Source organism: Oncorhynchus tshawytscha, linkage group LG04 (genome assembly GCF_018296145.1).
Source record: "Oncorhynchus tshawytscha isolate Ot180627B linkage group LG04, Otsh_v2.0, whole genome shotgun sequence".
NCBI classification, from domain to species: domain Eukaryota; kingdom Metazoa; phylum Chordata; class Actinopteri; order Salmoniformes; family Salmonidae; genus Oncorhynchus; species Oncorhynchus tshawytscha.
Genome location: NC_056432.1, coordinates 59,369,756 through 59,383,032, shown reverse-complemented (window position 1 = coordinate 59,383,032; position 13,277 = coordinate 59,369,756). Strand labels below are relative to the sequence as shown.

At 51.3% G+C, this 13,277-nt stretch overlaps 1 protein-coding gene across 7 annotated transcripts in view; it reads left to right on the top strand.

Moving 5' to 3' along the window:
* LOC112249119 (protein CBFA2T3-like) overlaps positions 1-13,277 on the top strand; it is a 56,149-nt gene that overhangs the window by 21,502 nt on the left and 21,370 nt on the right. For 4 of the 7 annotated variants that reach the window (XM_042320943.1, XM_042320939.1, XM_042320941.1 and 1 more), the window contains exon 2: positions 11,018-11,173. In XM_042320943.1, coding sequence (XP_042176877.1) covers positions 11,018-11,173 — 156 coding nt within the window. Of the gene's footprint in view, positions 1-5,824; positions 6,156-11,017; positions 11,174-13,277 lie in introns of those variants that run through there. The other 3 variants (XM_042320940.1, XM_042320942.1, XM_042320945.1) reach the window with 2 other exon arrangements.

Here is a 13,277-nt window from a genome sequence, read left to right as displayed (position 1 = left end):
TACCCCTGTACCTTCCCCCACGCTCTCTTCTCTCTTCTCTGATCTGTTCTGTGTCCTCCCTCCCTCCCTCTCTCTCAGTGTTGGCAGATGTGCTGGTGACGGCTGTGTGCCCGTGGCGCTGGCGGGTCCCCAGGTGGCGGAGATGACAGTTATTGATGTTCAGGTGTGAGCTTTTTACAGTGGGCCTGGAGCCTCTTGCCAGCCAGCCAGCCCCACACACTCTGAGCGCGGTCCCCTACTGACTGGGTCTGATAGAACCGCAACAGCAGGAATACAAACAACACAGCAACAAGTCCACCTGAGAAATTATGGCTTAGCTGCTGGTGAGCACACAGCTGTGGACTTGTCTAGTACGATTGGAAGTCCAGCTTTTCTTCCATTTTGTTGTGTTGCCAGTATGAGTAGAAGCATACTGCAGAGGCCATATTTTTTGTTCAAATTAGGATGTCGACGGATCCCAACAACGGGCCAGTTAGTTCTTGTTGGTATGTGTGTATTTGTGTGATTCCCCCAGAGTGGCCGCACACTCGTCTCTGTGTCTCGGGCCGGTGCCAGTGCCCAGTGCCGTCCTAACACACTCCAGATGGGCCAGGCCGGGGAGTTGTTCTTGGCACGGCCCGCCTCGGCAGAATGTCACAAATACTTTCCTTTATTTAGGAATGGCTCTGGGTTAGCGGCTGGGGAGGGAAGGAGGAGAAGGAGAGAGGAAGGGAGGGAGGGAGGAAAAGGAGAGAGGGAGGGAGGAAAAAGGGGGAGGAGAAGGAGAAGGAGAGAGGAAGGGAGGAGAAGGAGAGGGAGGGAGGGAGGGAGGGAGCAAAATGAAAGAGGGAGGGAAGAGAAGGAGAGAGGGAGGGAAGAGAAGGAGAGAGAGAGGGAAGAGAATGAAAGAGGGAGGGAGGGAGGGAGGGAGGGAGGGAGGGAGGGAGGGAGGGAGGGAGGGAGGGAGGGAGGGAGGGAGGGAGGGAGGGAGGAGACAGGGAGGGATGGGGGAGAAGGAGACGGGGAGGGATGGGGGGGAGAAGGAGACAGGGAGGGAGGGAGGGGGAGAAGGAGACAGGGAGGGATGGGGGAGAAGGAGACAGGGAGGGATGGGGGAGAGAAGGAGACAGGGAGGGAGGGAGGGAGGGGGAGAAGGAGACAGGGAGGAACGCAGGGAGGGAGGGAGGGGGAGACAGGGAGGGATGGGGGAGAAGGAGACAGAGAGGGAGGGAGGCGGGGAGGGAGGGGGGGGGAGGGAGGGGAGACAGGGAGGGATGGGGGAGAAGGAGACAGGGAGGGAGGGAGGGAGAAGGAGACAGGGAGGGATGGGGGAGAAGGAGACAGGGAGGGAGCGAGGCAGGGAGGGGGGGGGGGAGACAGGGAGGGATGGGGGAGAAGGAGACAGGGAGGGATGGGGAGAAGGAGACAGGGAGGGATGGGGGAGAAGGAGACAGGGAGGGATGGGGGAGAGAAGGAGACAGGGAGGGATGGGGGAGAGAAGGAGACAGGGAGGGATGGGGGAGAAGGAGACAGGGAGGGAGGGAGGGAGGGAGGGAGAAGGAGACAGGGAGGGATGGGGGAGAAGGAGACAGGGAGGGAGGGGGAGAAGGAGACAGGGAGGGATGGGGGAGAAGGAGACAGGGAGGGATGGGGGAGAAGGAGACAGGGAGGGATGGGGAGAGAAGGAGACAGGGAGGGATGGGGGAGAGAAGGAGACAGGGAGGGATGGGGGAGAAGGAGACGGATGGGGGAGAAGGAGACAGGGAGGGAGGGGAGAAGGAGACAGGGAGGGAGGGAGGGGGAGAAGGAGACAGGGAGGGAGGGGGAGAAGGAGACAGGGAGGGAGGGAGGGAGGGAGGGGGAGAAGGAGACAGGGAGGGAGGGGGGAGAAGGAGACAGGGAGGGATGGGGGAGGAGACAGGGAGGGAGGGGGAGAAGGAGACAGGGAGGGAGGGGGGAGAAGGAGACAGGGAGGGGGAGAAGGAGACAGGGAGGGGGAGAAGGAGACAGGGAGGGAGGGAGGGGGAGAAGGAGACAGGGAGGGATGGGGGAGAAGGAGACAGGGAGGGAGGGGGAGAAGGAGACAGGGAGGGAGGGGGAGAAGGAGACAGGGAGGGAGGGGGAGAAGGAGACAGGGAGGGAGGGAGGGGGGAGAAGGAGACAGGGGAGGGAGGGAGGGGGAGAAGGAGACAGGGAGGGAGGGAGGGAGGGGGGGAGAAGGAGACAGGGAGGGAGGGGGAGAAGGAGACAGGGAGGGATGGGGGAGGAAGAAACAGAGCTCCATGGAACATCTGGATTTTATTAGCAGCCATTGGGAAAATGTGAAAAGGACGTTTTTTCCCTGTGAGTAGCGATATGCTGCTTGTAACCACTTCACTGCCGAGGGACGTCCTCCCTGAAGAGAACAGATGGCCGCTAGACTTCAATACAATTATATCAATAACAGTCATCACAGCCGTCAGCGCCACATGACAAGCCCACAAAAGTGCGGAGATGCAGGGAACCGAAACTTGTCTCACAAGTGCTGTTGTGTTGGGTGGGAAGGAAGCCGACTCTGAAACGCAGGTCCCTCGTCAGGACGTTTTCATCACCATCATCCTGAAGTCGCATTCACAGTTCAAATCAAGAGCTGGCTTTTCCACCAGACCGCCAATAACATCACATTACCCAGAAACAGCAAACAGAGGGGGAATGGAGAGAGGTGGAGGAATAAACAGTAATGTAGTCAGTAAATGAATAAACACAAAGACGTAAGGGAATACACACTGGTGCACTGAACAATTCAGAGACCTATTTAAACATAAACAGAGAAGTAGAGAGTAGGGAGTAGGGAGTAGGGAGTAGAGAGTAGGGAGTAGAGAGTAGGGAGTAGAGAGTAGGGAGTAGAGAGTAGGGAGTAGGGAGTAGAGAGTAGGGAGTAGGGAGTAGAGAGTAGGGAGTAGAGAGTAGGGAGTAGAGAGTAGGGAGTAGGGAGTAGGGAGTAGGGAGTAGGGAGTAGAGAGTAGAGAGTAGGGAGTAGGGAGTAGAGAGTAGGAGTAGGGAGTAGAGAGTAGGGAGTAGGGAGTAGGGAGTAGGGAGTAGGGAGTAGGGAGTAGAGTAGGGAGTAGGGAGTAGGGAGTAGAGAGTAGAGAGTAGGGAGTAGGGAGTAGAGAGTAGAGAGTAGGGAGTAGGGAGTAGGAGTAGGGAGTAGGGAGTAGAGAGTAGGGAGTAGGGAGTAGGGGTAGAGAGTAGGGAGTAGGGAGTAGGAGTAGGGAGTAGAGAGTAGGGAGTAGAGAGTAGGGAGTAGGGAGTAGAGAGTAGAGAGTAGGGAGTAGGGAGTAGGGAGTAGAGAGTAGGGGTAGAGAGTAGAGAGAGAGGGAGTAGAGAGTAGAGGGAGTAGAGAGTAGAGAGAGTAGAGAGTAGGGAGTAGAGAGTAGAGAGTAGGGAGTAGAGAGTAGGGAGTAGGGAGTAGAGAGTAGGGAGTAGTAGAGTAGGGAGTAGAGAGTAGGGAGTAGGGAGAGAGTAGGAGTAGAGAGTAGGGAGTAGAGAGTAGGGAGTAGGAGTAGAGAGTAGGGAGTAGAGAGTAGGGAGTAGGGAGTAGAGAGTAGAGAGTAGAGAGTAGGGAGTAGAGAGTAGAGAGTAGGGAGTAGAGAGTAGGGAGTAGAGAGTATGGAGTAGGGAGTAGGGAGTAGAGAGTAGGGAGTAGGGAGTAGAGAGTAGAGAGTAGAGAGTAGGGAGTAGAGAGTAGAGAGTAGGGAGTAGAGAGTAGAGAGTAGCAGTATTGGTTCCTTGTTTTCCATGTTGTTCTACCTTTCTCCCAGGCCATGCCTCATGCCTCATGTCTCAGACATCTGAGTACTGTATCGCTGTCTCTGAATGGTGCAGACGAGGAGAGAGCGGATCTCTCCTGTGTATTAGACCGTTTTACACTGACCCTGTCCTGGTCTGTCCTGGTCTGTCCTGGTCAGCTCATGTCCTCTGCCCAGTAACTCAGTGGTAACTAGGTCAGCCCAGGAACCAGTGTGTCTGGCCTCATCCCTCTCTCCTCTCCTCCTCCTCATATGGATGAATGGAGTGTCTGAGGACCTCCCTCCTCCTCCTCCTCCTCCTCCTCCTCCTCCACACAGCTGGGGTCTCAGCCATTACACACCACATGGGTCACCACTGCACTGCCGCCACACCCTAAATGGTTTTAACATATATTCTGTGAGTTATTACTGTATGCGCTGTGAGACTCCTGCCGTCGCTCAGTCTAACTTTTCCTATGTTGTCTATCTTTCATTCCACACACACACACACACACACACACACACACACACACACACACACACACACACACGTTCACACAGACACGTTCACACACATGCATTTTCTCCCTGGGCCTTTAAGTTCTCGATTTTTAAACAGACATTTATTCCCCACTGAATGTTTGTTTTTACTAAACATATTTGTTCAGCCCAGTCTGTGTAGCATCGCAGTGATTCTCAAGTAACAGGGTAACGTTTGTATTTGTTTCTGCTTGTTCCGTGCTTGTACATTTCTGTGGATGGGGCTGGGGGTGTTCTCTCTCCAAGGCTCTCTCCCACCATGTCATTAGTGAACCTAAAGCCTCTGAACTCTAAATCAGCTCAAGATGATCCCAAGTCTGGTTTCTACACACACACACACACATACACACACACACACACACACACACACACACACACACACACACACACACACACACACACACAGAGAGACAGAGAGAGAGAGACAGACACAGAGAGAGAGACAGATGCAGGCACAGACACAGAGAGAGAGAGAGAGAGAGAGAGCGGAGAGCGAGAGACTGATTGGTGGCTGGGCTGTCTGCCATTCAGACAGGTTGACTGAGTTCTCCCAGCCAGTAGGACATTTACATCATCATCACAGCCAGGCTCCTCCATCCAGCATGTCTGATCTCTATCTAACCCAGTATCCCTCTGCTCCAACATCTCCCTCCCGTCAGACCTAGTCTATTCTTTATGGTGCCTCCACCCACTCCCAGGCTAAGGGGGCTATGCAGGCCCAGGGTCTCTGTCAATCCCTGGGTCAGGAGAGGGGCGATGGGGATAGGGAGTCTGGAGGGGGGCTAGGGAGAGGGGTGCGGGGGTCCCTGGGTGCGGGACCCCCGCGTCCCTGGGTGCGTCCTGGGGCCGAGGCGCAGGGCTCTAATCCCCATGTTTTGATGTGAGGCCTGTGTTTGTGTGGACTACTCAGCGGCCTGATGGGGAGCAGATGTGGGAAGGGAGGCGGGCGGGCACCGAGCCAGAGCAGCTGGGAGAAATTAAAAACAACAGCATTCCTGGAGACTGGGGGAATTACAGAGGAAGGGAGAGCGCGAGAGGGAGAGATTTCGGGGTATGTGTCACAGAGAGGAGCCCATTTGGAGAGAGGGAGAGCGACAGAGGAGCAAGAGAAGATCACCTCAGAGTCTGTCCGTGTCTAAGGCACAGTTACAGTAGCTCTGTTCTAATGGTGAAGGATAGGCCATGTGAATACAGAGACACTACCAGCATCCAACCAGGCTCTTCATGGCCTGTCATGACGTGATGGTTTCTTGTGTGTTTGGTGGTTTTAGGGAAAGCACATGTCCTGGAAATCTATCAAGAGACCCAGAAATAGCTCCAGAATGACAAACTGGAGTGTGATCTCGTACTGAATCGTTTTTCTTCTCTTTTGTAGCACACTAGGAGAGGGCTGAACTGAAACCATTTTTAGAACACCGAATGCTAACTGACCGTTCCTTCCCTGGAAGCCATTTTTAGTCGTGATTACGGGAAACATACAGCTGTGTACAGGAGAGACTGACAACAGTATAATTATCAAAAGCTTTTGACTGCACACTGTGTGCTGCAGCTAAAGCCAGAGATGGTGCCGGGCTCCCAAATCCTCAGGGAGTCTATGAAGCAGCATTGTATCCTGGGTAAAAATCTATTTTCTGTATTGATTACCGTGTAGATCCACTTGGAGTGGGAGATAAAAGGGCTGCGTGGAAGGAAGAAGAGGAAGGCTCAGAACGTCCTGTACCACTCCCCTGAACAGGATCCACTGCGGTGCTCCGGTGCCATGGTTCCTTAATTAGACAGAGGAAAACACCAGCGAAGGCAACAGGACACACGCTGTGGTCAGGTGGACATGCTGGGGGATTGACAGCTCTACCCAGGAAGTCTGTTGAGGTGTGGACCCTCCACTCTGTTTCTCTCTGTCTTTACTAGTCTCTCCATCTCACTCTGTCTTTCCCTCTCTGTTTCTCACCTTGGGGCGAGTCTTCCTGTCCTTCAGCACGATGGGAGCACAGAGGGCCACAGATGGGGGGGGGCAGACTGTCTTTTTTTCCCTTCTTTTTTTTACCCCAGTTTCGTGGTATACAATTGTTAGTAGCTACTATCTTGTCTCATCGCTACAACTCCCGGACGGCTCGTGAGAGACGAAGGTCGAGAGTCATGCGTCCTCCGAAACACAACCCAACCGCACTGCTTCGTAACACAGCGCGCATCCATCCCGGAAGCCGGCCGCAACCATGCACCTGGCGACCTGGTTAGCGTGCACTGCACCCGGCCCGCCACAGGAGTCGCTAGTACGCGATGAGAAAAGGATATCCCTACCGGCCAAACCCTCCCTAACCCCGACGACGCTAGGCCAATTGTGCGTCGCCCCACGGACCTCCCGGTCGCGGCCGGCTGCAACAGAGCCTGGGAGCGAACCCAGAGTCTCTGGTGGAACAGCTGGCGCTGCGATGCAGTGCCCTAGAACACTGTACCACCCGGGAGGCCAGACTTTCTAATGTATTAAAAGTGAAATCCAGAGTGCGTGTGTGTGTGTGTGCGTGTGTGTGTGTGTGTGTGTGTGTGTGTGTGTGTGTGTGTGTGTGTGCGTCCTTTAGCTGGTCAGATTAAACAGCTGTGAGTAATCTCACGGTAGTTGCAGACAGGCCAGGAGGGCAGGACTCCTCCCTCTCTCCTCCCCTCGCCCCAGAAGTCTCGGCCCTCCCAGCCAGGTCGTGGTCACTCCCAGAACCCCCCGGGAGCCATAGCAGCATTTGCCATGTGGAGGAACTCTCCTTAAGGATTCAATTAAGATCCCTGATTAAGGCATGCTTTCTGTCAAAAGAGGTCCACTGTGTCAATCAAATCACAGACAGAGGGTGGGTCAAGATTGTTCAGTCGTCATGGAAATAAAGTGCGTGTACATTATGGGATTCAAGTGAAATGACCAATCAGTGATCGTCATGCAGTATAAACCGACAAGCATTTTTTAAAGGAATAAGAACCCAGGCAGAGAGTTGTGTGTGCGGTCCTCTTGAGTTGCATTGTTGTTGTTGAAATCAGTCAGTAGAGCTACAATAGCTCCTGAACAGGAATACTGTTTGTTGAGTGTGGTGACAGATGGACGAGCGCTGCCTTCCTCCTCCTCCTCCTCTGACAGACAGACAGACAGGAGGGGAGGGCCATGCAGGGTACCTGTCTACATTTGTCCCTGGCAGGGAGTGGGGACATTGCAGCCACACAGGCAGAAGCCACCAGCTCAGCAGGGCTCCAACTCTAACACTTTGTTGTGTTTAGGGGATCGGAGCGGTGGCCTGGCGAAAGTCCCTTGTGTTTGCGGGGACCACAGTCACATTGTCAACAGCCATTGGAGCTTCTCGAATCTAGAATAACACTTGAAAATCAGAGCCTACATGCGAATATGGAAATAGGCCAGAGAAGAGTTTAAGAGAATGCCAACTGTGGAAGAAATACTGTGGAAGGTTTCCATTCATAAACCATTGCTCTGGAACACACAGTGTGCCCTGCATGGTTTTGTCATATCAGCATACTACTAGAGCCAAAAGTAGAGCACTTTGTTTATGCCAAAGAGCCCAAATTAAACACAATATTATGATATATTTATTTATGTCACTCAGAATCATTCACTTAGTTTACATATAGCACATTGGTTAACTACTGTCTTTTGGGATTACATATGCAATGGTTACTGCAAAATAGTCTTCAAAAAGCAAACAGGAAGGACCTAATTAAACTGAATGTCTGTGATTTGGCATTTCAGTTTGAGACCAAAGGTGAATAAGAGTGTCTGCTGTGTTCTTTAGAGGCCCAGGGTCTGGTTGCGCTGTTTGAAACTCAAGCCCTGGTACAGTTGTGAGTCTGTGGTGTGAAACACAAAGTTCAGCCAGACTGGTGGGTGGAGGGAGGGAGGGCCTGTAGCCAGCAGCAGAAGATCTGAGTTTAGTAGTCTGAGAAAGAGCAGTAAGGAGATGTGCCTGTCCGTCCTGGCTGTCCGTCCTGGCTGCAGAGGTGACTTCTCCCTGCCTCCCCAGAAACAGTTTAACCCTGAGGACCGCAGCACCCTCCTGCACCCCCCGCTACCATCCTGCAGCTGCTCTCCCTGGAGGTCAAGACCTAATTATCCTCCTGTTGCTCGTTTGGCAGTCACCCGATGTGTTTGGTTATTTTTGCACTTGACAGTGGTGGGCGGCAGCGGCTGCAGCTTAGCGGGTGGGGTGGGTTGGGGTCGGGGTCTGTTCCAAACATGGCCAGGAGTACTAGAGCTACATGCTAGTGGGGTGCCTGTAGGTCTATGAGGCGAGCTGCTCCCTGCGTGCCCGACATGATCCTGCTGTCCGAGTGGAGTTAACAGTGGAGTGAACCCTAAGACAGCTGATAGAGAACGCCTGGCTTGAAACCTTCCTCCGCAGCACATGCCTCTGTACTGGTCTAATGCAGATACTGGGTTCAGGGCTTGCAGGGTATATACACGTATATATAAGAGCGGTGGGTACACAAAATATAAGAGCGGTGGGTACACACACTCGAATACGCGCGCGCACACCGTCTCACACACTGTAAAGCTATCTTCTCCGTGGCTGTGAAAGCCATCACACTCGGCAGCTCATGTTTTTGTAGCAGAAGGATCTCATTCCACCCACATCCCTCTGACGGCTGCAGCTTCCCGTTACACTCGGTGTTTACCATGGAGCATTTAACACTGAATACTCCAACACTGAGTCAGGGCTGATCATGCTCACTGGATAATGTGTATGCATGACCCCTGCAAAATATATTAGAAAGATTATTACATTTGTTCCATATTATTTCAAAGAACAAACATTATTTTGAATGAAGAAGTATGTGATTATGTGTAAATGATGTATTTGAGATTGCAATCAATAGACCTTTTAATACATCAAAAAGATAACCAACATTTTCAGCCTTCTCTCTGCAGTTTTGAAACTACAAGAGTTGTTGTGGTCGTAGTAGGAGGCAGAAAGAGTGCCAGTGTGGGGACTGGGCAGTGACAGTGTGGGGACTGGTCAGTGACGAGCCAGTGTGGGGACTGGGCAGTGACAGTGTGGGGACTGGGCAGTGACTGGGCAGTGACGAGTCAGTGTGGGGACTGGGCAGTGACGAGCCAGTGTGGGGACTGGGCAGTGACGAGCCAGTGTGGGGACTGGGCAGTGACGAGCCAGTGTGGGGACTGGGCAGTGACGAGCTCGTGTGTCCCTGTGTATGTGGGAGGCGGCAGAGCACGGCAGGGGAATAGCAGTCCTTGTCCTATCTCCTGGAAAAGGCGATGCCACCTGACCGCTCCAGGCCATCCCGTCCCACCTGTCCCCAACCGGAGCAGCCCTACCTTGCCTTGTTTGGTCCCTGCTGTGGGCCTCGTTTCAGCCTCGTAGAAGTGTCTCTGTGATGGACAGCGGCAGATCCAGCTGCACTTGTCACTGACTGTCAAGCGCCTGTCCATATGGAGGACGAGAGGGGACAGGCGGGGAGTGTCAGTGGGACTGGGGCGGAGGGGTGGGGAGGGGGAGTGGCAGGGGGTCCCGTCAGCAGCAGCTGAGTGGACCAGCAGGTGTTACTTTATCCAAGAGCTGTAATGTTTTGCGTGTCGTTCCAAGCCCCCATCTCTCTATCTCTGTCTCTCTACTGTAGCACGACATCGTTCACAGAGGCTACGGCCCAAACACTTAAAAGACACACCATCGTCCACTTACCCTCGCCTTATGCCCTTGGGGGAATCCCCGTCGCCATCTTGGAGGGTGGTCCAAATGATTAGCCAAGCAAGGGAAGTTTGCAACGTAAACCCTCGTTTTCAGTCGGCTTTGCGAGTGTACAATTATCCGGGGCCTGAAACTCCCCACAATTCAATTCGCGACGGTTGAACATCCGCTAAGAAAAGTCTGTGAAAACTTAACTTAAAAACAACATCAACGGAGAAGTCAACATACAAGTGTAAGTAAAAACCAATGCAAATAGGTTAGAAATGTTGCTACTACGTAAAAAGTAAATATGTTTTTGTTTGGTTATCTTTTGGAAATTGTAGAATAAAAGATTTTCCTTCTTCAGAAGTTCCAGCTAGGCAGGCTAACGTTTGTTAGATAATTAATTGGCTAGCTATCATACAGTAGGCTTATATTAATAATTATGTTTTTAATATAAGTAGACATGCACTCATAATTGAATGTAGTGCATATAAAGGAACCACGAGCCACCGGTGGCTGAAAGCACAATCATCGCGGGATGAACGAGTGACGAATTTCCTGCCAAGGGTGTTCCATTTAAAAATCATTCCTTCCTCCCTCACCCCTTGCCCTGCAAGTGTATACTCGCCAGACGTCATGATACGTCATCAGAAGTGTCCACTAATTTGAGGGCTGTGGGGATAGGATGTGTCTTTTAAGTGTTTGGACCGCAGCCAGAGTCTCTGCAGCAGAAACAAGACCTCACAGCCAGGCCATCAATACATTCTCTCTCATAACAAATCAGTGGGTCTTGAATGGGTGTCAGATAATGGAAGCAACACTGATCAATAAATACAACTTGCTATTAAGATTTTTTTCTGAGAATTAAATTGCTTGTTTGGGTCTGATTTTGATCGTGTTCATTCTGTACCTGCATGTCTGCGTCTGGGGGCAGATATACTGTTGGTGTCTGATGTGTCTTTCATGTTTGTCTCTTTGTAACCGTCTCTCTCTCTCCTTCTCTTTCTTTCTTTCTTTCTCTCTCTCTCTCTCTCTCACTCTCTCTCTCTCCTGCAGGTAGCACAGAACAGAAGGTTGGAACAATGCCCGATTCACCTGCTGATGTCAAAACCCAGCCCAGGTTGACTCCGCCCACAATGCCACCTCCACCCCCGGCCGTCAGCCAGGCACCCAATCGCAACGCTTCATTCACACCCACCACCAGTAGGTCAAGTAAGGCATTTTTGTAATTCATTATTTCTCTGTTTGCACTTTGCACCCAAATAGGCACTCTAAAATATGTACGCATGCGATCTTTCAATTTCAAAAATACTTCTATCATATTTTACCTGGTATAAACTACTATTCTGTGTTGCTACCATGTCTGTGTTTCCCTTGAATGCCTGAATCCTCTTTGTAACTTTATAAAGAACCTTGTAAATTCCCTGAGGTAGTACTATGTATCTATCTTGAAGGTGTTTTGTGCTTCATTGGGCCAGGCAGGATGTGAACAGAATAGTGAGCTGGTAGGAGTGCTGCATCAGCTCTTCTCTGTCATTGGCACGGCTCTACCTCTGCGTCTGTTAGACTATTAGGAAGGGAACCTGCCTGGGCTGCAGGGGAAACAGCCTGCCACAGGCTGCTGCTGGGCTCCATAGCCCTGGCTGTGGGTTTCTTGATGATAGCTTCAAAATGACGAAGACTTCAGTCACTTGTGTGTGTACAGGTAGAATCCCGTTTGGAACAAGTGTCTTTGAGTATGTGTGAGAATGGCTGTGGCATTGTCTCAGTGTGTGTGTGTCTGTGTGGGGGCTTGTTTACCGGCTGTAGTGGTACAGGGGGCATTGCTAGGCTCGCCGGGCTACAGACCACTTTCTCCCCTATATAACAATAACAGGCCGTGTTGTTTCACCTGTTGTAAAACAGTGTAGCTCGCTCTCCCCTCTAAAACCAGAACACAAGTGGCAGGTCACATGGTTAGCCCACTTGTGTGCCGACTGAGCAGGCTCCAATGGACAGATTAGATTCGAGGGTAGAAATGAGAGGAACTGTATACTGGAACATATATTCAAACACCATCTAACACACACTGTTGGCGTACTGCCATATGCACTCCAACAAACTGGGGGAGAAATGAAACTCCCTGCAGATTGAAATTCAAACATATTAGGGATGGGTGGTACTCAGATCGTCATACCATCCTTCTCTCATCTCCGCCCTTCTCTCATACCGGGATATACGGTCATACCGTCTTTCTCTCATACCGGGATATACGGTCATACCGTCCTTCTCTCATACCGGGATATACAGTCATACCGTCCTTCTCTCATCTCCGCCCTTCTCTCATACCGGTATATACAGTCATACCGTCATCTCCGCCCTTCTCTCATACCGGGATATACGGTCATACCGTCCTTCTCTCATACCAGGATATACGGTCATACCGTCCTTCTCTCATACCGGGATATACAGTCATACCGTCCTTCTCTCATACCGGGATATACGGTCATACCGTCCTTCTCTCATACCGGGATATACGGTCATACCGTCCTTCTCTCATACCGGGATATACAGTCATACCGTCCTTCTCTCATACCGGGATATACGGTCATACCGTCCTTCTCTCATACCGGGATATACAGTCATACCGTCCTTCTCTCATACCGGGATATACGGTCATACCGTCCTTCTCTCATACCGGGATATACGGTCATACCGTCCTTCTCTCATACCGGGATATACAGTCATACCGTCCTTCTCTCATACCGGGATATACAGTCATACCGTCCTTCTCTCATACCGGGATATACGGTCATACCGTCCTTCTCTCATACCGGGATATACGGTATTACTGGCTTAGTACACAAGGTGGCGCCCAAAAAAACATTGGGCATCTATTACCAGAATGCTAACAAAATTAGCACAAGTATTATTGCATTTCAATGGAGGATGCTAGCTAAATATACTAAGGAGCGCAAAATGAAAATCAACTAATTGCAGAGACAGGCAATCCTGCTAAGAAATGTATACATATATAGGTAGGCGCTACCGAATGTCATTTTTGGTGAGTTTGGACATTTACAAGCGAATGTGGACGAGAGACATTGTCCAAATGAACAAAGTTCCGACGCATGCTTGTCTTAAGGAAGAACAGTACTGGAAATCAAGATGGTGGAAGCTGTACAGATAACTCATCCAAAGTGTTTTGACTTCTCAAACATGGCAGAAAGCTAACACAGTATGATTCCCCGTCACCTTATTAGTTTAGCCACTTACTTACATTAACTCGCAAGTTAAACTTAGGGATCGTGTAAATGCATAATTCTGCATTTTTCAC